This window comes from Rousettus aegyptiacus, unplaced genomic scaffold (genome assembly GCF_014176215.1).
Source record: "Rousettus aegyptiacus isolate mRouAeg1 unplaced genomic scaffold, mRouAeg1.p scaffold_m13_p_2, whole genome shotgun sequence".
In the NCBI taxonomy this organism is placed as follows: Eukaryota; Metazoa; Chordata; class Mammalia; order Chiroptera; family Pteropodidae; genus Rousettus; species Rousettus aegyptiacus.
This window is the reverse complement of record NW_023416295.1, coordinates 116,197,529-116,219,355: the sequence shown is the minus strand read 5'-3', so window position 1 is coordinate 116,219,355 and position 21,827 is coordinate 116,197,529. Positions and strand designations below refer to the sequence as shown.

Here is a 21,827-nt window from a genome sequence, read left to right as displayed (position 1 = left end):
CTCTTGAGAGGACTGCCTGAGTAAAAATTTAAATTAGATAAGTTTGAGGCCTCCGTTCAGTTCTTTTAACCCTTTTCTCATTTGCCCTACAAAAACGGGGATTGCAGTCCTAACCTCACCCCCAAAGTTTGCCATGAAATATCTCACTTATTATTTTCACATTGCTCTAGTATATTGATAGTCTTTGGAAACAAATGACATCATTCTACTTATAGCATTGTTTTTCAATCATTGAAAATGTCGAATCTTGGGAAACGTAGCATTTCTACATGACCTGCACTATTTTTTTTCTAAACAAGAAAGAATATTGGTATCCTTTTCTTGATCTAGAGTTCAGGAAGATGGTGTAATCAGGGCCAAAAGTATATACTTAAAGTATTCACCTAGTCTAAAATGCACCCCTCTGTGAATCATAGATAAGCTTTAATTTTACTGCTAAGCTTTAGTTAATTTTACTGCTATATCTTTGGAAAGAAATTTAAATAATTACAGAAGGCAACTCTAAACTTTTTTCTTAAACTTTAGGAATAGGAACATGAAACAGTAAAGCACAACAAATAGTCATAATGTGTATATTCACCAGATTTATGTATGTACGTTTTTACATTCAAAAGAGTTTTTGATAAGTTTTGAGGTAAAAGTTTAGCCTGAAATTATACTTTGCATTAGTGTTCAATCTCCTGTTTTCAGCTACAGTAGTGATCACAAAAATTACATTAAGCAGTAATCCTATTTTTTATTTTTAAAAAAGTGGTCATTAAATTTGATGTATAAAAAGCTCAATTTGGATTGAAATGACTGCAGGAACTAACCAACATCAAAGTTATCCTCTAGTTAGGTAATTTTCAAACTTACCGTGCATAAGAATCACCTGGGGAGCATGTTAGAAGTGTCGACTTTAGGCCTGATATTTAGATAATCTGATGTTCCAAAGACTAGAGGTCAGGAATACATACTTTAGTAAACACCACAAGTCATTTCTAAAGTTAGTGAACTACCAATTACACTTAAACTGCTTGGCCTACTGTACAAGTACTAACTAAAATAAAATCTTATGGTTCTGGTGAAATTCAACAGTAAGTTTTGGAATAATGCATTCCTGTGTGTCTGCTCTTTTTTCCTGTGTCCAGTGTTCTAGTGCAGAACCACATTATTACAATAGTATTTATTGGAGCAGAATACAAAGAACGTTAAATCCATTGCCAAGTATAAAACAGCAGTGCTATACAAGAATTGAAACTTTTAAAAGATATTTCATCTTGTTTAAAAAAAAAAAAAAAGCAAAATTTTTTTAATCTTAGTTTCTGGGGATGTTTTTGCTAGATCTTAGATTTACACTTGAGTTTGTGTGCATAAAAACTGCTAAGGGCAACGAAGTGCATAATTCTATGTTTATCAACTGAAAGTTTTTTTTTAAATCTGGTCCTCCTATTGTATAAATACTATTATCTGACAAGACTTTAATGATATATTTATCATAAGAATTCAATGTTCACTTTAAAAACTGAATCATTTTCAGATGTTCGCCGTATAGTTTTCCCTCATTCATTTAAATGACTTCTTGAAAGTGTTGTAAAATTCAGTTATAGTCTTCATTGTCATAATTTCCTATCTGTCGAAAACCCAAATTCTTGCAGTCTCATAGCTTATGATGTATCACCAGTTGACACATGCCAAAAAACTTTACCTAATAAACTAGTCACTTAATATATAGCAAAATTTCATTCTTCACAAAATTTATCTTAGTTTTCATTTCTAAGGCCTGATAGGCATCTACCACACCACAAATATTTTTGACATTTTTGTTAGAGAAAGTGAAATAAAACTGACCCTATTTTATGCCAAAAGTGGTAGCTCCTTTAAACAATAATTGAATATACAAACTGAGGAAAACAGAATTTTTTACCTTGAATCAGAGCTGGTCTCTGATTTTCATAAGCATATCCTGACACGTAATATTCCAATTATTTGCATTTGTATTTAGCATAAGTAACATTTTTAATGACATAATTTAAAAAAAACTTTTAATTAGTGGTGTTTTCCTCCAGGCTAATCTATTCTCTAATATATATGAAGATAATTTTAGTAATAACACATGAGATGTCTTTAAACATTTTGGAAGAAATGCATCAAATTTCAAGGGTGGTATGAAATCAAATGACCGAGCCTGAGTTGTCTTAGGATCAGCCTTATAATCATAATGAAAATAACTTTTAAACACTGCTTAGTCTTTAAAAATTACAGCTCAGTAAGAAAAGATTACATGAAATGACATAGTTTCATCTTTTGCATAAAAATAAAGATTTGGGGCAGCCAGAATGTTTGGAAGCTACCATTAAATCTGTTACATACTGAACATTTATTTTAAGATGTAGTTTTAATTACCATATGTAACAGTTGCATGAAAAATGGGCTGTCTTAAAATTTAAGCTGCTAAATATTTCTCTCGAGAATCAGATGTGCTTGATTTTTTTTTACTTCAAAGTAATTATCTTCAATTGGTTAATATACAAATATGAAACAAGTTATGTCCCTTTATCGAATATGCCTATTTTAAAATGCAAACCATATTAATCCTTTGCTCAAAGTTATTTCCATATTCCCCCTTTTTAAACTGAATTTTTATATAATTTTTATTTCAGCCTAAAGGATTTAATATTTGAATATTAAATTAGATGACTTGCACATCATTTTTAAATCCAAATTGTAATGACGATGAATTTTTTCTACATTTGCAATAACATTGTTAATGAGCAACAAAATCTACTATCCTAGATGTGTTTCCTAGGTTGATTGGGTAACATGAAAAAGAAAGGTACAGATGTATTTCAGAGAATGTTAAAATTGGGTATCTTCCAACTTTGAGTTATCTGTATTCTTTAGCATTTGGGGGTAAGGCTATGACCTTAGTTTTCTAAACCATATCAAAAGTGAATACTGATAAAACTGAAGATTAGCCTAAGAAGAAAAGGCCTGGGAGGGACAAGATAGTTGTCTTGCCACATCTGAAGTTGAGTCATTTGCAAGGCCGATTATCTTTATCCTACATAACACCAGAGGGCAGAATAAGGAACTTTACATGGATTTCACCAGAACCATAATTTCATAATTTCCTAAAAGGTCCCAAAATCAAATGGGTAGCATTTGGAATTAATTAATGCTGGAAGTGTCTAAGCAAAGGAAAGAAAACTATTAGAAGTGTTAGGCGATTTCCTGCATTAGGAGGATAGGCTTTTTTCCTGCCCTAGGACTATGACATTAACATCTGGTGTTTCTCTGTGTTCACTGTTATTTTAAGTCTAGTTTGAATTTCTAATAAGTTGCTCTGAAACCAAAATACTACACTTAATTTCCCCCTCCCACATAAAACAGTACTACTTATATTTGCTATACATCTAAAAAAGAGCTGTTTTCAACACAAGTGATTCAGAGTAAAACGAGGACCAGATTAAATCTTTAGCTCCTTCACCTTCTACCCACTGTCAGTACCCCCTTCAGTCAGGTTTCACAATTGGGATTTTCATCAAGTCTAAATATACTGGAATATAAGCACATTTTAAATCCATTTGTTATACCTACACTTCCTTTTTATAAAATACAGACATGTCTTAGATATAGCATAGTATAGCAGAAAAAGAATGGGTATTATAATCTGCCACTGTCAATATGTGTGCAGCCTTGGAATTACTTAATCTCAGGGCATTCGTTTATATCAGGTGTTCAACAGATAGATAGACACAGGTCCATTTCTCCAAAGATAGACACTCTCTCGTTAGCCATTGTACCAGGAGGTAGTCTCCATATTTTGAAATTATTAAAAGACCTTTTAACTTGACTAGGTGCTGTTATATAGTAATACTCCAGTTTTTGAAGAAAATGACAAGAACAAAATCAACTTAAAAATCATAGAATATTAAAACAGTACAACCCTTTTATATAAAGAGAAGGAAACAATCTAAGAACATCGATTATTGATCTTACATGAAACTGTTTACTGTGAATATTGGGACCAAAACCTCTTAGCTTCTTGCTTTTTAATTTTAAAGCTGATTTCCCTTCTATGGGATACACATTATGCTTGTGTGTGTGTCCCACAGAAGTTCACTTCCTTTAACATGAAAGACTAACAGGTGGTGAGAATTTAGGAAATCTAGCCAGTACTTCCACTACTGTATGAATTTACCAATAAGAAGTGATTATTTGTGCTTTTTGCGTCACTTTCTTAGTTGCAAACATAAAGGCCATATGCAAACAAATTTTAACTATAAATATTTTTAATAATCATTCTTTACTGTTTCAAACAAAATGCAGTCTCTGGGAGCTTCCTTTCCTGCTTAATTTTGAACTAGGTGATATTTAAGATCCCTTCCTGTTCTAATATTATAAATATCTAGAAAGTAATGTTTGCAATAATAATTACATGTTCAATATATGTATTGCAAAACTTCTTAAGCTAATAACAAACATTTAACATTTACAATGAAGCATGGCAAGAAAGTTAATTTACTGATATCAGTAAGCTAGAAATGATTTAAGTACAACTGTAAACATTTTTAAGTTAAGACCAAGTTAAAAAGAAACAATTTTCTTTGATAATAACAAAATCTACAATTACAGAAGTTAAATGAAAAAGATACAATTTTTTGAAAAGTTTTCTTTTACTCATTTTTTCACTCATGTTTATTCTTATCTAATTATTCTAGTTGCAAACATTTAAAACCTGTTTATAATGTGGACTGTAATGAAAAAAAGGTGATGATACAATATTAACTTTTTCCCTTATGTATTTTAGCTATTCGAATGTACAGTAGCAGTTTGTTATTGAAAAACTTCACAATGTGCCAATTTTAAAACAGTGCATAAACATTTCCCAACATGTTCTAAATTCTCTCTTATTCCTAGGATACCAAAGCCCACCTTATGATAATTCTTTCTAGAATCTTTTTAATAAAAGTGTATCTATATGTGACATATATATTGCAACTTTAACGTCAGTCATGGGACTTGATGAATATTGATCATGAGAACAAATTGTAAGAGTGGTTTTAATATTTTTGTTAGGTCTTTTTCTTTTAAAAAGAATTTCGTCAAGTGTTGGCTGTGATTCTCCTGCAAACATTGCTGCAAAAAATGGTGTACATCAAACTAATCAGTCTGGTTCTGAGTATTACATTTTACTCATAATTGGTGGAAAACTATGTGGAAAAAAAAAAGGCTAGTTGTGTGTTTCTCTCTGTGTGTGTGTGTGTGTGCGCGCGCGCTTTTGTGCTGCCTCCACAGGAAACACAAGATGCTAAGTGACCTCAGAGTACTAAGGGGTTCTTACTACTAACCTAGAGTCAGCGGTGACCCATTTTCAGAAAATGAGGGTCTGACATCCATCTTTTGTGATGTGATAAGGCAGCCCCACCTCAAATACATGAAGCTAGTAATAAACACAGTGTTCCATTAAGGGCAAAATAAAAACACTTAATTTGGGAAGTCTTGTGAGAGATTTGACTTTTAGAAAACATGATGATAGTGAAAGAGTTAAGAAGAGATGTTTACACTTCCTAATTTAAAAATAGGAAATACAAGGAGAAAAGTAAATGTTTAAAGAACAGAAGGCAAGATGGCAACGATTTCTTCAAATAATTTAAGAATCATCATAAAGAAGGAAAATGACTAAATGAAGAACTCTAAAAGAATGGATTTGAAAGCCCTTAAAATTTATATTAAGACAGAATTTTCTGATATTTCTTTAGGCTTAGAAGACCATCTTGCTTCAATTTTGAGGCAGAGTGTTCATTCACAAGACTCTCCAAGCTCTGGAATCATCAAAAAATGAATTATATTCATTAAATTATTTTAGACACCCCATCCCTGTGTTTTATGAGCACTAGCAGAAGTTAACTCTGCCTAAAGGTTAAATTGTTCAGCATACCAAGCTAGAATAACTGGATCTCACCACTGCCTCACATCCTAGACTGGCTTAGGCTTCTTGAAAAGACTAAAGAGCTGTGATCTCAGGTTAAGCTGTTTCAACTATTAAATTCGCTTTTCCTTTCAGGTAATTTAACTACTAACAAATTGTCTTTATGCCAACAAAAAGGGAAGGGAATAATATAATTCCTAGGTAAAGAAAGAAGGAAATCTACTCTCTCAAAACTTGAAAAATATTGAAGTACAAAGTGTATTCATGATTTGAAAGTTTTCCAAACCCCATATCTTCTTTATTTATTCAGAAAAACACTTAAGGTCTTTCTGTAAGGAAACTTGATTTGTCTCTGACTTGGAAATACCTTTGTGTGTAACCTGCCTCATAAAGAAATGTAGTACTTCAAAGTCTAACATATGTCAGAACTGCAGTTGAAAGGTACTCAATACTAGTTAAGTAACGTGTGAAATCCAAGAAAGAGAAGTCAAGAATTCCATGATTGGGTGTTTCCACATTCATCAGAAAGATATTTGATTCAAAAGGATATTCATTTGAAATTTGCAAATAAAGACAAAAGATATGTTTATATATTTTGCAAAGAAGTGAACATTCTGATTCTTAAAATGGGTCGAAAAAATTCTCAAGTTTGATATTATGACAGAAGCATGATTTGGGGAAAAAATCTTTTTAAAAAAGTCACGAAAATAATAGAGGCCGGAGGTATGCACAGGGAGGTGGAGGTGGGCGGGGATGGGGAGGGAGGGAGCAACGGGAAGAATTGACAGAGCAGAACGCAGCTCTAGAAACGGTACCTGTCCCAAAGTGGGTCTGCACGCCGCTGTCGCCTTGCAAAGCGCTCCTGGAAAGCTCATCTACAAATCCCGGGGCGCGCCAAGAGGGGCAAGACTCCTCAGAAGGAAAACAGAACAGAAGGGATTCTGTTCCGCGGAGTCCCGGTGCAAAGCGATGGTCCTAATGGGGGAAAGTCATGTCTCCTTCCGGGGCTGCAAGCCTTTCCATCTGTTTCTTTAGGTCCCTTCCTTACTCAGTCCCAGCCTTGAAGCATATTGAGTTGGGGTCGACCCCACCGCGGAAGATTTAAGTTGCCGAGAGACCTAAGTTGTCGCGAGTTCCACCCAGGACCCAGGCAGCGAGTTTCCTCTCCCCACGCGCGTTGCCTCCAGAGCAAACTCCCCCCGACTAAACCTCTTCCACTCCTATCCTGCCGCCCCCCGGGGCCGGCTGGGGCCGCGGGACGCGGACCTGCGGCGGGAGAGTCACCGCGTCCACAGTGGGTGGGAAGTTGGAACGCGCGGGTGTCACGCCTCCCGCCGGCCGAGTGCCCGCCCTGGAGTGGGAGCTGGCGGCACAGACTCCCCCCCCCCCAGGCGCGCCCCAGCACACGCCGCTCGCCCGGGGGCTTCCACCCCAGTCCGCCGGACCCCCGCTGCGCGTTTCTCGCAGAGCTCCCGCTGCGTGGCCACTGGCTCACTCTCCCTGCAGGCTGACCAATCCCCGCGTGGAGTTCAAGATTCCCGCCGCTCCATTTGCACTTACACCCTCTCTTTTCTTTCTTCTTCCTTTTCTTTTTTTCTTTTAACTTCATTCCAGTTAAGCTACATCGATCCTAAGCTTTCATCTCGAACGTCCCTCCAAGGGGATTGAACGAGGATCTCGAACGCAAGCCGCCGACCCGGAGCTCGCAGACCCTCGCCCACGGAGACGCCCCCAGCGGGGCGGGGCGCAGGGCCCAGGTCCTCGCGGGTGGGGCTGGGCGGAGCTGCCTCTGGTTCGGGGTGCTCCCGGGCTCGCCCCGGCCCAGCTGCTCCTGACCTCTGGGTTGCTGCCCGGCGAGTCCCCGGAGAAGCGGCTGGCGGGCGATGGAGGCCAGGAGACACCGGGCGAGAGCAGGCGGGGTGGGGGAGGCGGGGAGAGCGCGCCGGCGGAGGCTGGCAGGGGGCGCTGGAGGCAGGAGCCGCCCGTGCGCTCCTGGCGCGCGCGAGTGCGGGAGGCTCTGAAGCCGCGGCAGCACCGCGAGCCGCCCGGGCACGGGCGGCGGCGAGGCTGGGGGGTGGGGGGCGCTGCAGCCGCCCGGGGCGTCGCCGGCCTCGGCCCCTTTGTTCTCGCGCGCGCCCCCTCGCCGCCCACTCCCCTGCTGTCGCGCGGCGGCGGCGGCGGCGGCGGCTCCTCCCGCCCGAGGCAGTCGGGCTCGGCGCCGGGGGCGGGAGGGGGCGGGGGGAGCGCGCCAGCCGCCGGAGTGGGGGGCGATGGCGAAGCTCCGGGTGGCTTACGAGTACACGGAAGCCGAGGACAAGAGCATCCGGCTCGGCTTGTTCCTCATCATCTCCGGCGTCGTGTCGCTCTTCATCTTCGGCTTCTGCTGGCTCAGTCCGGCGCTGCAGGATCTGCAAGCCACGGCGGCCAACTGCACGGTGCTGTCGGTGCAGCAGATCGGGGAGGTGTTCGAGTGCACCTTCACCTGTGGCGCCGACTGTAGAGGCACCTCGCAGTACCCCTGCGTCCAGGTCTACGTGAACAACTCTGAGTCCAACTCCAGGGCGCTGCTGCACAGCGACGAGCACCAACTCCTGACCAACCCTAAGGTAAGGATGCCCCGCGAAGGATGCCACGTTCCTGCGGAGTCTTGAGTTTTGGAGGAGCCTCTGGTAGACCCCATGAAGGGTGGGCTCGAAATGTGCTCGCGTTACTAGGAGTAGACAGGGCGTCGCAGGCTGTACTCGAAGCAGAAGTACATCGGGGAGCCCCGGGGCTCCGGCTTTCAGGTGGGTTTGTGTGCGGCGACCCTACCCCGAGGTTTTCTTTACACACCTATCTTGCCTGGTCTCAGATTTCGAGGCCTTGGCCCAGAACGGGCTTTGGAGAAAATGCAAGGAGCGGAAAGTTAACTTTTCCTCGGATTAAAGCCAGTGTATATGTAGCGGGGATTCACCTTCACTGGCGCAAGGTCTGAGCTCCTACTGGCCGAGTCAAGAACTCGCCCTGGAGGGTCGAGGGCGTCTTTGAGCCCCTCGAAGGGTATTGGAGTGTTCCTTGCCTTTTAACTCTAGACAGACGTCTTTAACTTGGGATCAAAAAAATGAGCGTTTGGGGGTCGACAGACGATGTAGAATCAAATGTGAAATTCTTTATAGGTCCGCTGTTGGCAGGAAGTACGGAGGACCCACATTTCTCATGAAATAGATTCTCTAAAAGGTCTAGAGGAAGCCTAGTGACTGTGTGTCTAGGGAAATTGGGAGCCATCTGGAGAACGGTAAAACTTACTGAAAATAGAAAACCCTTCGTGCGATGCACCAAATATTCCTTCCCTGGCAACTTTTTTCGTTCTCACAAGCAAAAAAGAAAAAACCTGGTTAGGACTCGAGGGATGGAGAGCAGCGAGAGGAAGACTCAAAACCATTCCCCGTGGAGCAAAAACTTATAAAAAGCAGTGTCCTCAGTCTGAACTAATTGAGCTTTGTAGTGCACCTGGTTCTGCAAGAAGGATTTTCTTTCTTCTTCTCCTGGTCTTTTCTTTTTTTTTTTTTTTTACTACTTTTGTTGCTTGACTGTGGAAGTGAGGATGTGTGTGTTCTTTAAAGTTACTGACATTTTCCCTCCTCGTGAGGGCTGTGCTGGAAGACCAAGCAGGAAAACAGGCCAAACGAGAATGACTCTTGTGTACACAGGACAACTTTCTGTTAAATGTGACAAGATATAATTACATCAATCCAAAAGAAAAAATTCTATATTAACATTTTTTAAGTATTTAAATAAGGTTACCATTTCTCTGCAGTAAAACTAGGCTTCGAAACAGTAAATTCTGGAATTAGGGAAACTTTTTAAAAGGAATTCCTTTTAAAATATATGACTCCTCTTTAAAAAGATGCTCCTGCTGACAAATGAATATTCATTTACCTTAAAAATGAAGATAATATATAAGCAGTAAATATAGAAATACAGAATTTAGATAGAGTATAATATTCAAAGTCTTGAAGAAGCATAATGCCTCAAAGACATATGTAAGTTAATCTGCTTAATACTCTGGGATTTCAAAAGAAATCTCAGGGTTTTAGAAACATCTCTTCTCCCCCCAAAATTAAACCATTAATATAAAAGAAATCTGCTAAGGAGTAATAGTGATTTAGAAACGATATGGTAGTTTATCATTTAGGAGATGTTGAAATTAGTGAAACATTGCTAAGAAGTTTAAAATAGTTGTCGCTAATAAATTATATACACATAAACAAGGAAATGGTTAATATCTAATCAAGATGTTGAGAAGTTAGAATTTACTTTAAATGGTTGCTTCCCAATTTGCAGCCAATTTTGAAGAATCTGGCAGAAAAAGTAAATTGGGATCATTAGGACATAGGTTTTTTAATCACTTGGAAGAAGTCGTACTGCTTTAAGTAACACTACAATTTTCTCTGCTCTTTTTGTTACAAATAACCTGTTTTCCTCTAGTGCCATTAGCAACCATTGTTTCAAAGAAGTATCTGAACAAAATAACATTATATAAAGTAAAGTATTCAAGAAATGATAGAACTGGAGAAACATCTATTTCTGTTACAGAAAATGATGAAATACATCCCAGTCAATTTAGTCAAGGTTTCCTGGGCCAAATCAATATGCATCTCTATATCCAAATTAGAATTGTATTGTGGCATTTATAGGACATACGTTTGTTCTTTTACAGTTATCTTTCTACTTTGGGGCAATTAAATGCTCAATTTGGAAATTCTCATAAGCAATTAGTGATGGAAAGTTCAACATAACTGAAGTATTGCGCCAGAGTCCAACACATAAGCAGAATGTTTCCATAGCGCCCTTGCAATTAGGCAGTACCCATTGCCCATCCTTGTTGTGTTTTGACTGCCTACATCTTACAATTTTTTCCTTCTATTTGCCTTACTTAACCTCTTTATTGAAGGCCTGTTACCCAACCATTCTCTTTGTGGAAGATCCGGATTCCCTACAGTGTCATGGATCCCAATCGCCTTCAACCTTCTCTTTATGACCCACTACCACAGGAAAAAAAAGAACAAGGATTTTTCTCCTTCCCTTGAGTCTGCTATCTTAATTACAGCAAAAGGAGGAGAAGGGAAAACATAGTACAAATATTAAACTTTTTAAGCCATAGACTGCTAAAGAAGACGTGAATAAATTTGACCTTTCACTAATAATTTCTATACAATATCTTCAAATCCCAGTCAAATTATTTATGTTTTGAATCATATCTTTATTGTCTAAAGTAATCACTCTATCGAGTCATGTAATATAGTATTCAAATCAACTAATCATATACACAGCAGTGATCTGCTCTGTGCATTAACTATAGCAAAATCTAAATTTGGGGTCAGCTTCTTCTTGCTACTATTCCCATCACTGCATTCTTTCTTTGTGACTTGCACGTGCTAAGGGCTTTGGTTCTCATCTATGCACATTAGAACAACTGTGGGAACTTTAAAAAGAAATTCTGATGCCTCGATCCAGCCTTTGGAGATTCATACTTGGTCTTGGGTGGGTCCTGGATAGTGATGTTTTTTTTTAAACAGTTCTGCAGGTGAGTCTAATGTGTAGACAGAGTCAAAAACCACTAGCTTAAAGAATGTACTTATTTAATGTGCAAGAAAAGTAAAATAAGAACCAAAAGGATTCATTGTGATTACTGTTTGTGTTTTTAGTTTAAAAGGTGTTACCCATGCTACTGAATGAATATAAGGAGCTGGTATAAAGGAAGGGATTCAAGGAAATTCTGAAGGACAAGAAGAGAATCATTTAAAATTACAGATAACGCTTGAACAACATGGGTTTGAAATGCATGGGTCCACTTATACGTGGTTTTTTTTCAATAAATACAGTAAATGTATTTTCCTTATGATTTTCTTAATAATTTTCTTTACTCTTAGTTTACTGCAAGAATACAGCATATAATACATAGACAAAATATGTGTTAACCATTTAAGTTATTGGTAAGGCTTCCAGTCAATACTAATAGTAGGCTATTAGTAAATTTGGGGGGAGTCAAAAATTATACATAGATTTTCAACCATGTGGAGTGTTGTTGCCTCTAACCCCATTACTGTGGAAATGATCATTTTCAATTGATTAAGCGTAAATGAAATGAACTTATGCAGTTCCAGACATTTGCTTTAGCGTCGGTATACACATTGGATGGCAAAGATGAAATTTTTTAACTGGTCTTTTGTATGTGGAACAAGACAGAGTAGGTGATTAGAAGCTCTACGTTTTATTTTTGCACTGAATTTTTTTTCTTTCTCTGATATGGAAGACCTAGAAACAAAGGACAAAAATCTGTCTGAGAAACCAGTACTGTAAAAGTGAGAGAAATGCATCAACAATAATAATAATAATAATAATAATAATAATAATAAACTTAGATGGAATTAAAAGAGGCTTTAAGCTTTAAGTATATCCCCCCAAACTGGATGACAGCTACTGGGGCTTACGAGCACCTTTTTGGTGTCCTTCGTGTCCCCACTGGTGCGCCCCACCCTCCCCGCCACACCCATGCTCCCTGGGTAGACAGTATGTTCTGCTGGGGTTAATCTCTGGACTCCATCCTTGCGATAAATGTTCAATGTGAGACATTTTGTGCTCTAGGGAGGTTCATAACATCAAAACTAAATAATAAAAGGCTAAGCTGAATTGTGACAACTTTATTTCTCCGTGAAAAAGTGGCTTAGGGTAGTTCTGCCTCTGGTGATTATTTCGGTTAATTTTTGTGAAGTACATACAATTCAGTTTTGCAAATACTTCTTTAGAATCAATTATGATCAAAGAACTAGGCAAGAGACAGGAGGACATACAAAGATGAGGTCATTCATTTAACAAGTAATTATTAAATGCCTCCTCTGTGCTATGCATGCTTGTAGGTGCTGAGACTAGAATAGGGATCAAAGTAAAGTCTCTGCCCTTCTGAAGTTTACATTTTGGTGGAGAGTGACAGACAAGGAATAGATTTATAATGTAATGTCTCGTAATGAAATGTATGTAAAGAAAATTCAAGCCATGTGAAGGTATAGACAATGATGCAAGAAAGGAAGGGCTGCTCTTTTTACGTAGGATGGTCAGGAAAGATGGCTCTGATGTTGTGACATTAGCAGAGACCTAAAGAACATAAGGGCATGAGCAGAGGCCTAAAGGACATATACGAATGAATCATGTGGCTATCTGAAGAGTGTTCCACAGGCTGAGGAAACAGTAAATGCAAAGGCCCTGAGGCATGTGACTGCCAGGCCTGTGTGAAGAATGGTGAGGGAGACAGTGATGTAGAAACACAGTGAGCAAGGTGGAGAATTGTAGGAGATGAGATTAGGGGCTTGCAGAACATGATAAGGACTTTGGATTCTATTGTAAGGGCGATGGTAAGTTAACTAATATAAGCAGGACTGATATATAATCGGACGTAGATTTTTTTAAAAATGTAAATGATTCCTCTTGCTCCTGAATTGAGAATAGAATTTGTGTGTGTGAGAGCCTGTGTGTTTGCACGCATATATTCAGTTGTGCAAGGTGACTGGTGCAGAGGCAAGATTGGCAATAGAGAGTCTAGTAGGATAGGCAACATTGATGATGGCTTAGGTCATGGGTAGCATTGGTAAAGTGACCTAATGGATTAGATTTAAGGAATGACAGAGAGAGGAGTTGGGGATGACTTCAGGGTTATGGCAAACACAACTGGCTGGATGGAGCTGATTTTTGCTAGATGGGAAAACTAGAGGAGAGTAGTTTTTGAGCAGCGTGGATAAAGAAAACAAAGGCTCAGTTTTAGATATGACTATTATATATACAAGTGAGGATGAATCCATGAGTTTCTCCCCTCAAGAGATCACTATCTTGAAGAGGAAATAAGAACACAAATAACTATCAAATAAGGCAAAATGTCAGGTTCTACAGGGAAGTACAAACAGTATGATATGTATACCTAGAGAGGAAAGGCTAGGGGAAAAGCTTCATGGAGAATGAAACATATGCCTTGACTTTGAAAATGAATAGAATTTTTATCTTGGGAGGAAAGGTGGGAGGTATGAAGAGAACAAGGAAGAGAAAATGCCAGAAGATAGACTGGTATACCTGCAACACAGGGCACAGAGAGTGGAGCCTTGGGGGTGAGGCAGGATTGTATATCGGGGTCAATAATGTAGAAATCCTTGACAGCCAGGATGGGTTTGGTGAAAACTGGGAAGCCCTGGTAGGAAAAACAATGCTCTAGTGTCCACATTCTAATCCCCAGAACCTGTGAATATCTTATGTTACATTGACGAAGGGGAATTAAGATTGCAGTTGGAGTTAAGGTTGCTAATTAGGTGATATTAAAATAGGAAGATTATCCTGGTGGGCCGAGTGTAATCACAGGGTCCTTAAATGTGGAAGAGGAGGTCAGAGTAATGCAATCTGAGCAAGACACAATTGTCCATTGCAACTTTGAATACAGAAGGGGAACCATGAGCTGAGAATACAGGCAGCCTCCTTTTCCAAGGAAGTGGGAAAAGGCAAGAAAGTGGATTCTCCCTCAGAGCCTCCAGAAAAGCATGCAGCCCACTGCTGTCTTGATTTTAGCTCAGTGAGACCCATTTCTGAATTCTGATCTCTCAAATTGTAAAATGATAAATTTGTATTGTTTTAAGCCACTAAATTTTTGCAGCAGCAATAGGAAATTAACACAGAAGCCAAGGAAGGTTTTTGAGTAGGAGACTAATATGATTATATATTTAAAGACTTGGTCAGAACATATTAATAATCCACCTGAATTACAGCTCTTTGGAAACAATATAATCTGCAAGCTGCTGGGCTCTTCTTGTCTGAGATTACTTATCATGATCCATCTCTGACCTCCATTTGCAGATGTGATTTATGAAGATCTCAATTATTTGTAAGAGCCCCCAAAATTATGTATTTAAAACACTAATCACATACTTTTTACTTTTACAAAAGAGATTTGTGATGTTACAATATATTTTAGTTACAGTTTGGGAAAAAATGTGTTTTATCATTAACTTGCCTCAGAATTGTAAAGCTTTTTATAAGTTGTTGACATTTTATTTATTTAAAATGTTTTTGGCACTTATGTATGAATAAAGATGTCAAGCTTTATTCACCTTGGGATTTAATTTTTTTTCGGTCTTTAGCAGTTTCGTATTCAGTGGCATTTCTAGGTAGACAATACCTCTATATTGTATTTACCATCATTACAGTAAAATACCAAACAGAATAGTTTTTAATATTACATATGTTTCTAACTATTCTCATGCTGCACCTTAGGTATTCTCTAGGACACATAAATCAATGTGTTAAAATTTGTAGTTTTGAATTGTAGTAGTATCCTCTTTTTTTAAATAACCAATGTTATATTTAAAACCCTGTGTTTATTAAATTATTTAATTTTGTGACTGTTTTTGTAAGTAAACAATTCAAATAAATTCATTTTAAGTATTTGCTGTGTTGAGTAGAAGAATTCAGCAGATTGAATCACCGGAAGGTCTCTGTATATTGATATACATATCAGGGAATATCCTTTCATCTTATTCTTTCATCTAATTGGTAAAGTAGACCAAATGGACTTTGAAACCTTATGTAATATCCAGTTTACTAGTTATAATCTCACTGTTTTACAGCAGCATAAATTGATGTTGTATCTCAGAGAAAATTAAATCCTAATTCCTGGAAGTTTAATCTGTTTTTTCCCTCTATAATATATAGCTATCTCTATCAGGGCAACATTATTTTTAAATGGTTCTGAAGAATGGGAAACCAGACTATAATACGTAGTGAAAGCTAAATCCTCAATTCAATTTTGATTATAAGTACCTTATGTTTTCTCTATTTCAAGGATAAAAATGGCAACAAAAGTCATCTTTATTTCTCAAAACCTGCTTCTTTTGATTCTATCAATGGTACCATCATTAATACTTGTTAAAATTTTCATTGCCACTGTCCTAGTCAAGGCTCTTATTGTTTGCTTCAATTATTACCTCTCTTTACTGATCTTATATCCTGTCCATTTCTTCTTCCAAAACAGTGGTTCTCAAAGTGTGGTCAGTGGACCAGCAGCATCAGGGTCATCATGAACTTAAGAATGCACATTCTCAAGCCCCATCGTAGACTCACTGAATCAGAAACTCCACTCCACTTTATTTGGAAATTCTGAATTGGAGTTCAAGAATATGTACAGTAAAAAAGTGTATAGTTACCACACTAATAAGTGGGGGAAATGAAATAATATAAAGCAAACAATAAAAAAAAGGCAAGAAAAGAGAAAAAGGAATGAAAACTGATGGAGCAAATGAAAAATAATAAGATAGTAGATTTAAACCAAATTTATAATGATATTAAATGTAAGCGGACTAATTCTTCCACTTAAAAGATGGAGATTATAGACTGAAAAACAACAACAACAAAAAAGATAAACCCAAATATATGCTGTTATCAAGAGTCACACGTAAAATATAAGTAAACGTAAACTTTCTAAATTAAAATATGGGAAAATATACACCATGTAAACATCCCAAAAATATATAAAAGAAAGAAAAGCTGGAGTTACCTGTATTATATGAAACACAGTAGACTTTGAGGCAAAAATGTGTTACTAGAGATAAAAAGGGCCATTTCATAATTATAAAAGAGTTAATTGAACATAATATAACAATTCTATGTTGGGATATACCTAAAAATATAGCATCAAACCACATAAAAACAAAAAGATTAAATAAAAAGATTAAAGTAATTCAAAGAACAAACATAAGTCTATCATGATAATGAGAGATTTTAATACACTTCTGTTTGTGACTAAATAATTAGACAAAAGTAACTCAGTTTATATCTAACAGATTTGAATAATGTGTTTAACAACTGACTCAAAAAGCATATATAAAACAGTATATCCAGTAACCGCAGGGTGCACATTATTTCAAGTGCCCACGTAATATTTAAAAAAACATTATATTCTGGGCCATATATTGCTTTAGCAAGCTTCAACAAATTTCAAATATTCTCAGTGAAATTAAACTAGAAATTATTAAATTTTACTGAAAGACATAGAAGATGCAGGAAGTTCATGGAAACAATGAAGTTATGAACAAATGGTGTTTGAAATATTAGCTCTTCATAAAAAATAAATAAAATTTAATACATACTTTACACCCATAACAACAAATTCCAAATGGAATAAAACCTAAATGTGAAAAATGTAAAACTTTTAAAGACAGAATATCTTTATGATATAGGCTTAAGACAAATTTCTTAAGTGAAGCCTAAAGAACAAATGTTAACAGGAAAAGATCGATATATTTGAGTACATTAAAACAATTTCTATATAACTAAAATTATAAGCAAAGTGAAAATGAGTCACAGACTAGTACAAGATAATGACAAAATAATCAACAAAGAATTTTACAGGATTTACGAAAATGTACGAATCATTAAGGAAATGACATATAATGTGATAATGAGCAAAGGATGTGTACAATTTATCAAATTAAAATGGTCAACAAATGTGAAAAGATGTTGAATTCTAATAATCTCAGGGAAATTTAAATGACAACAATAATGGAATAATACCATTTCACACCCATCAGATTGGCAAAACAATGCCAAGTGTTGGTCTTATGGCAAACCATAAGACCAAGCAAGTGTTGTTGAGGATTCAAGAAAATAGTAAGTCTTATTCATTGCTGGAGAATTTGTTCAACCACTTAGGAAAATGATCATATATACTCAGTGTAACTGAAGTTGGGCATATCTGATAACCCAATGACTTTACTTCAAGGTGTTTACCCTAAAAAAAAAACTCCTAACATGTACTCAGGGAAATACATATATGAGGATTTTTATTGCAGAACCGTTTGTAGTAGTGAAAAGTAAAAACAACCTAATAGAATGCATTAAGATATTGGATGAGATACTTTAACAGAAACCTAATAACAGCAACATAAACTAAGCAAATAATGTTGTTTTTTCCCTTTGATAAATGTCTTTGTCCGCTTTTGGTATCATAGTAATAGAATGAGTTGGGAACTGTTTCCTCTTCTTCCTTACACCATGATCAAATGGAGTTTATTCCCGAAATGGAAGGTTGGTTTCAACATGCTAAAATCAATCAATATAATACATCATATGAATAGAATAAAAAACAAAAATCACATAATTATCTCAGTATATGCAGGAAAAATGTTTGACAAAATTCTTTCATAATTAAAAAAAAAAAATCATACCAGGAACAGAAGGGAATTTCCTCAGCCTAACATAGGGCAATTATGAAAAACCTACAGCTAATATACTTAATGGTGAAAGAGTGAAAGCTTTCCTCCTAAGATGAGGAGCAAGATAAGGATGTCCGCTTTTGTGACCCCAATTGAACATTTTATTGGAGGTTCTAGCCAGGGCAATTAGGCAAGGAGAAGAAATAAAAGAAAGCCGGATTAAAAAGAAGTAAAACTATTCACATATCGCATGAGCTTTTATGTAGAAAGTCCTAAAGAATCCATCCTCCTCCACAACTACCCAAGAAAAAGAGCGATTAGATCTAATAAACTAATTCTGTAAGGTTGCAGGATATAAGATCAACATACAAAAATTATTGTAGTTTTATACACTAGCAATGACCAATCCACAAATAAAATTAAGAACACAATTATATTTACAATAGCATCAAAAGAATAAAACACTTCGGAAAATATTTCACACATTTAATGAGTATAAGACTTGTAACTTGAAAACTGCAAAACACTACTCAAAGAAATTAATACCTAAATAAATGGTTCGGTATCCTTTGTTTTTAGATTGGAAGACTTCATATTGTAAAGATGGTCATACTCCCCAACTTGATGTATAGATTCTTTACAATTCCTGTCAAAAACTCAGCTTGATTTTTTTTTTCCAGAAATTGTCAAGTTGGTCTTAAAATTCATATGGAAATGCAAGGGACCCGGGATAGCCAAAACAATCTTGAAAAAGGGGAACAAAAGTGGAAGGCTCTCACTTTTCAATTTTAAAACTTACTAGAAAGCTACAGTAGTAAAACTGTGTGGTACTGGCATAAGGATAGACAGGAATTTAACTGAAAATCGAGAAACGAACCTATACATTTATGGGTAATTGATTGTTGACAAGGGTGTCAAGACCAGTCAACAGGGAAATAACAGTTTTTTCAACTAACAATGCTAGAAAAACTGTATATCCAAATGCGGAGAATGAAATTGGATTTCTACCTCACACCATACAAAAATTAACTCAAGGAATTTGAGACCTAAATGTAAGAGCTAAAACTATAAAGCTTTTAGAAGAAAACATAGATGTAAATCTTTATGACTTCGAATGCAGACACAGTGCTTAAATATGACACAAAAACACAAGCAATCAAATGAAAAATAGATAATTGGACTTAATCACATTAAAAACTTTTGTGCTCCAAATGATGCCATCAAGAAAGTGAAAAGACAACCACAGAATGAAAAAAAAATATTTGTGAGTCATATCTGATAAGGGTCAGGTATCCAGAATATGTAAAGAACTTCTACAACTCAACAACATAACAAAAAGAGCAAATAACCCAATTAATAGGGACAAGATGGTTCTGTTTCTCTGGAGAACCATGACTAGGCAAAAGCATGAACAGACAGTTCGGTGAAGAATTACAACTAGATACATGAAAAATATGTGTAATCTTACTAACACCCAAAGAAATATTAATACAATATTGAGATTCTTTTCCTGCCTATCAAGTTGGCAAATATTACATTGGTTAGGATATGAGGGCAAGGGCAATCTCATGCCCTTGGGCACTGCTGCTGGGAGCACATTGTCAGGGAGCAATTGGAAATACATAGTCCTGAAAAATACATGTATTATTATCCTAGAACTGTAGTAACCAAGTAACATAAACTGGGTGGCCTGAAGCAACAGAAATGTACTCTTTCACAGTTCCAATGGATAGACGTCTAAAATCAAGGGTCCACAGGGCCATTCTTTCCCTGAAGACTCTAGAAAAAAATTATCCTTGCCTCTTTCTAGTTAATGGTGGTGGCCTGCGATCCTTGGCATTCCTGGGCTTGGAGCTGCATCACTCCAAATTCTGTCTCCTTCACATGACCATCTTCCACTCTGTGTGTGTTTGCATCTCCCTCTCCTTTCTCTTATAAAGACAGCAGCCATTGGATTTAGTATCCACTCTAATCTACTATGACCTCATCTTAAGTAGATCTACAAACATCCTATTTTCAAATAAGGTTACATTCTGAGGTTCTAAGTGGACATGAATTTAGGGGAAGACACTATCCTGGTACAATATGTATATCCTTTGACCCAGTAATACTATTTCTAGCAATACATTATAAGGAAAAAAAATATGGAGTTGTTAAAAGATCTAGCAATAAACGTATTATTTACAGCAACTTTAAAAATGGCAAAACATCTGAAACAACCTAAATGTCTAATAAAATAGTACCGGTTGAAGGAGTTGATGTAGACATACATTTATACGAAATATTATGCATTAAATTATATTGTAGATATATCTTTTTGACATAAAAGAATGTTTATGGTATGTTCTTGACAAAAAGAATCATACAAAACAGTATGATTCTATATTTGAAAAAATAAAACGTGTTTATGTATTTATTATATATATATATATATACGCACACCATTAATTTTTTTTGACTACTTCCAGTTTTTTTCCTCCAATAAAGATGGCTTACTTTTGTAATGAGACAAAACCCAGAAATGTCACTTCAAAATAAATGCTCCGTGAAACACATGGAAGAAGACTAAATAATACAACTGTGAGGATCAGTGTACTGAGGATGAAGCTACCTACTGGAGAGAACCATAGTGTGTTGTACTTGGATACCCATCTCACCCGATCAATTTACCTTATTACCACCATATTGAAAGAATGGAAAGTGTTTTCTACGGTCCCCATTTCTGGGACTATCTTAGGTTTTACTGACAGTGTCCAAGGCAGAGCTGCACACACAGCAGGTGTTTAGAAGCTGCCTGGTGTAAAGGCAAAGGCTGTGGTGCCTACACCTAAATGTATGTGTGCACCTGTAGGTCAATCACCTAACCTCTTAGTCCTCAGTTTCTTCACAGAAACTGGGGTTGTAGATAATATGTGTAACATTCCAAGAAAATATTACTGATAAATACTTGTGGAACAAGTAAACTGGCATTTACACTTAGTGACTAAGGCATCAAGTGAGGAAAATTTCACAGATGAGGAAAGAGTTTAGGGACTTTGTCACAAACTTTATTTGTAATAGCGAAGCAACAGCGTGGTTTCTGGCATCTCAATATTTCTATTTCTCCATTCCTTAATTTTCATAACCAGTGGGAAAATATCTACTTGTACAAATTACTATAGGTTGTATTGTTTTATAAATATTTGTAGAATCATTAATTTAACAGATGTTTATTGAGTACCAGTTAAGTGGCAGGCAATACTTTAGGGTATGGGGATGCAGTGATAAAGGAAATCCCCCAATGGGTTGGAACTTTCTGTCTGGTGCAATCTGTGGAAGACTTCACTCAGTGCCGTGGTGGGTGCACTGACCACGTAGGTGGCATCTGTCTGCTCCATCCAATAAGCTTTCTTTCACACAGCTTTATCTCCCATGCCTACATGATGAACTGAATGTCTGTTTTCTGGTTAATGTCAAACACCTTAACATTCAGTGTTTTTCAGCTGGTATTTATTTGATTTTGCAAAGCAGCTGGGCAGAAAATTAACACAAATTTATGGCATTAGAGTCTTGCAGAGCTTTAAAATTCCCCACTGGAGATATGCTGAGCATTTTCCAGGAGTGCAGGATTGTTTTTGTTGTTGTCGTTTGTTTTTTCCTGGAGAAAAACAAGGTCAGATATAAATCTTTAGCAAGTTTAGTTACCAAAG

The 21,827-nt window shown here is 37.0% G+C and overlaps 1 protein-coding gene and 1 long non-coding RNA gene across 2 annotated transcripts in view; one reads left to right on the top strand and one right to left on the bottom strand.

Annotated features, from left to right (window-relative positions):
• Positions 1-301: 301 nt before the first annotated feature.
• Positions 302-7,283, bottom strand: LOC118613688. The gene is made up of 2 exons (XR_004955699.1): positions 6,730-7,283; positions 302-5,807 (listed from the first exon to the last, which is right to left on the bottom strand). It is a non-coding gene; the product is annotated as an uncharacterized LOC118613688 (long non-coding RNA).
• Positions 7,284-7,846: 563 nt separating this feature from the next.
• Positions 7,847-21,827, top strand: part of KCNMB4 (potassium calcium-activated channel subfamily M regulatory beta subunit 4) — a 54,268-nt gene continuing 40,287 nt past the window's right edge. Inside the window, exon 1 of the mRNA XM_016152325.2 lies at positions 7,847-8,520. Coding sequence (XP_016007811.1) covers positions 8,185-8,520 — 336 coding nt within the window. The 5' untranslated portion in view covers positions 7,847-8,184. The remainder of the gene's footprint in view (positions 8,521-21,827) is intronic.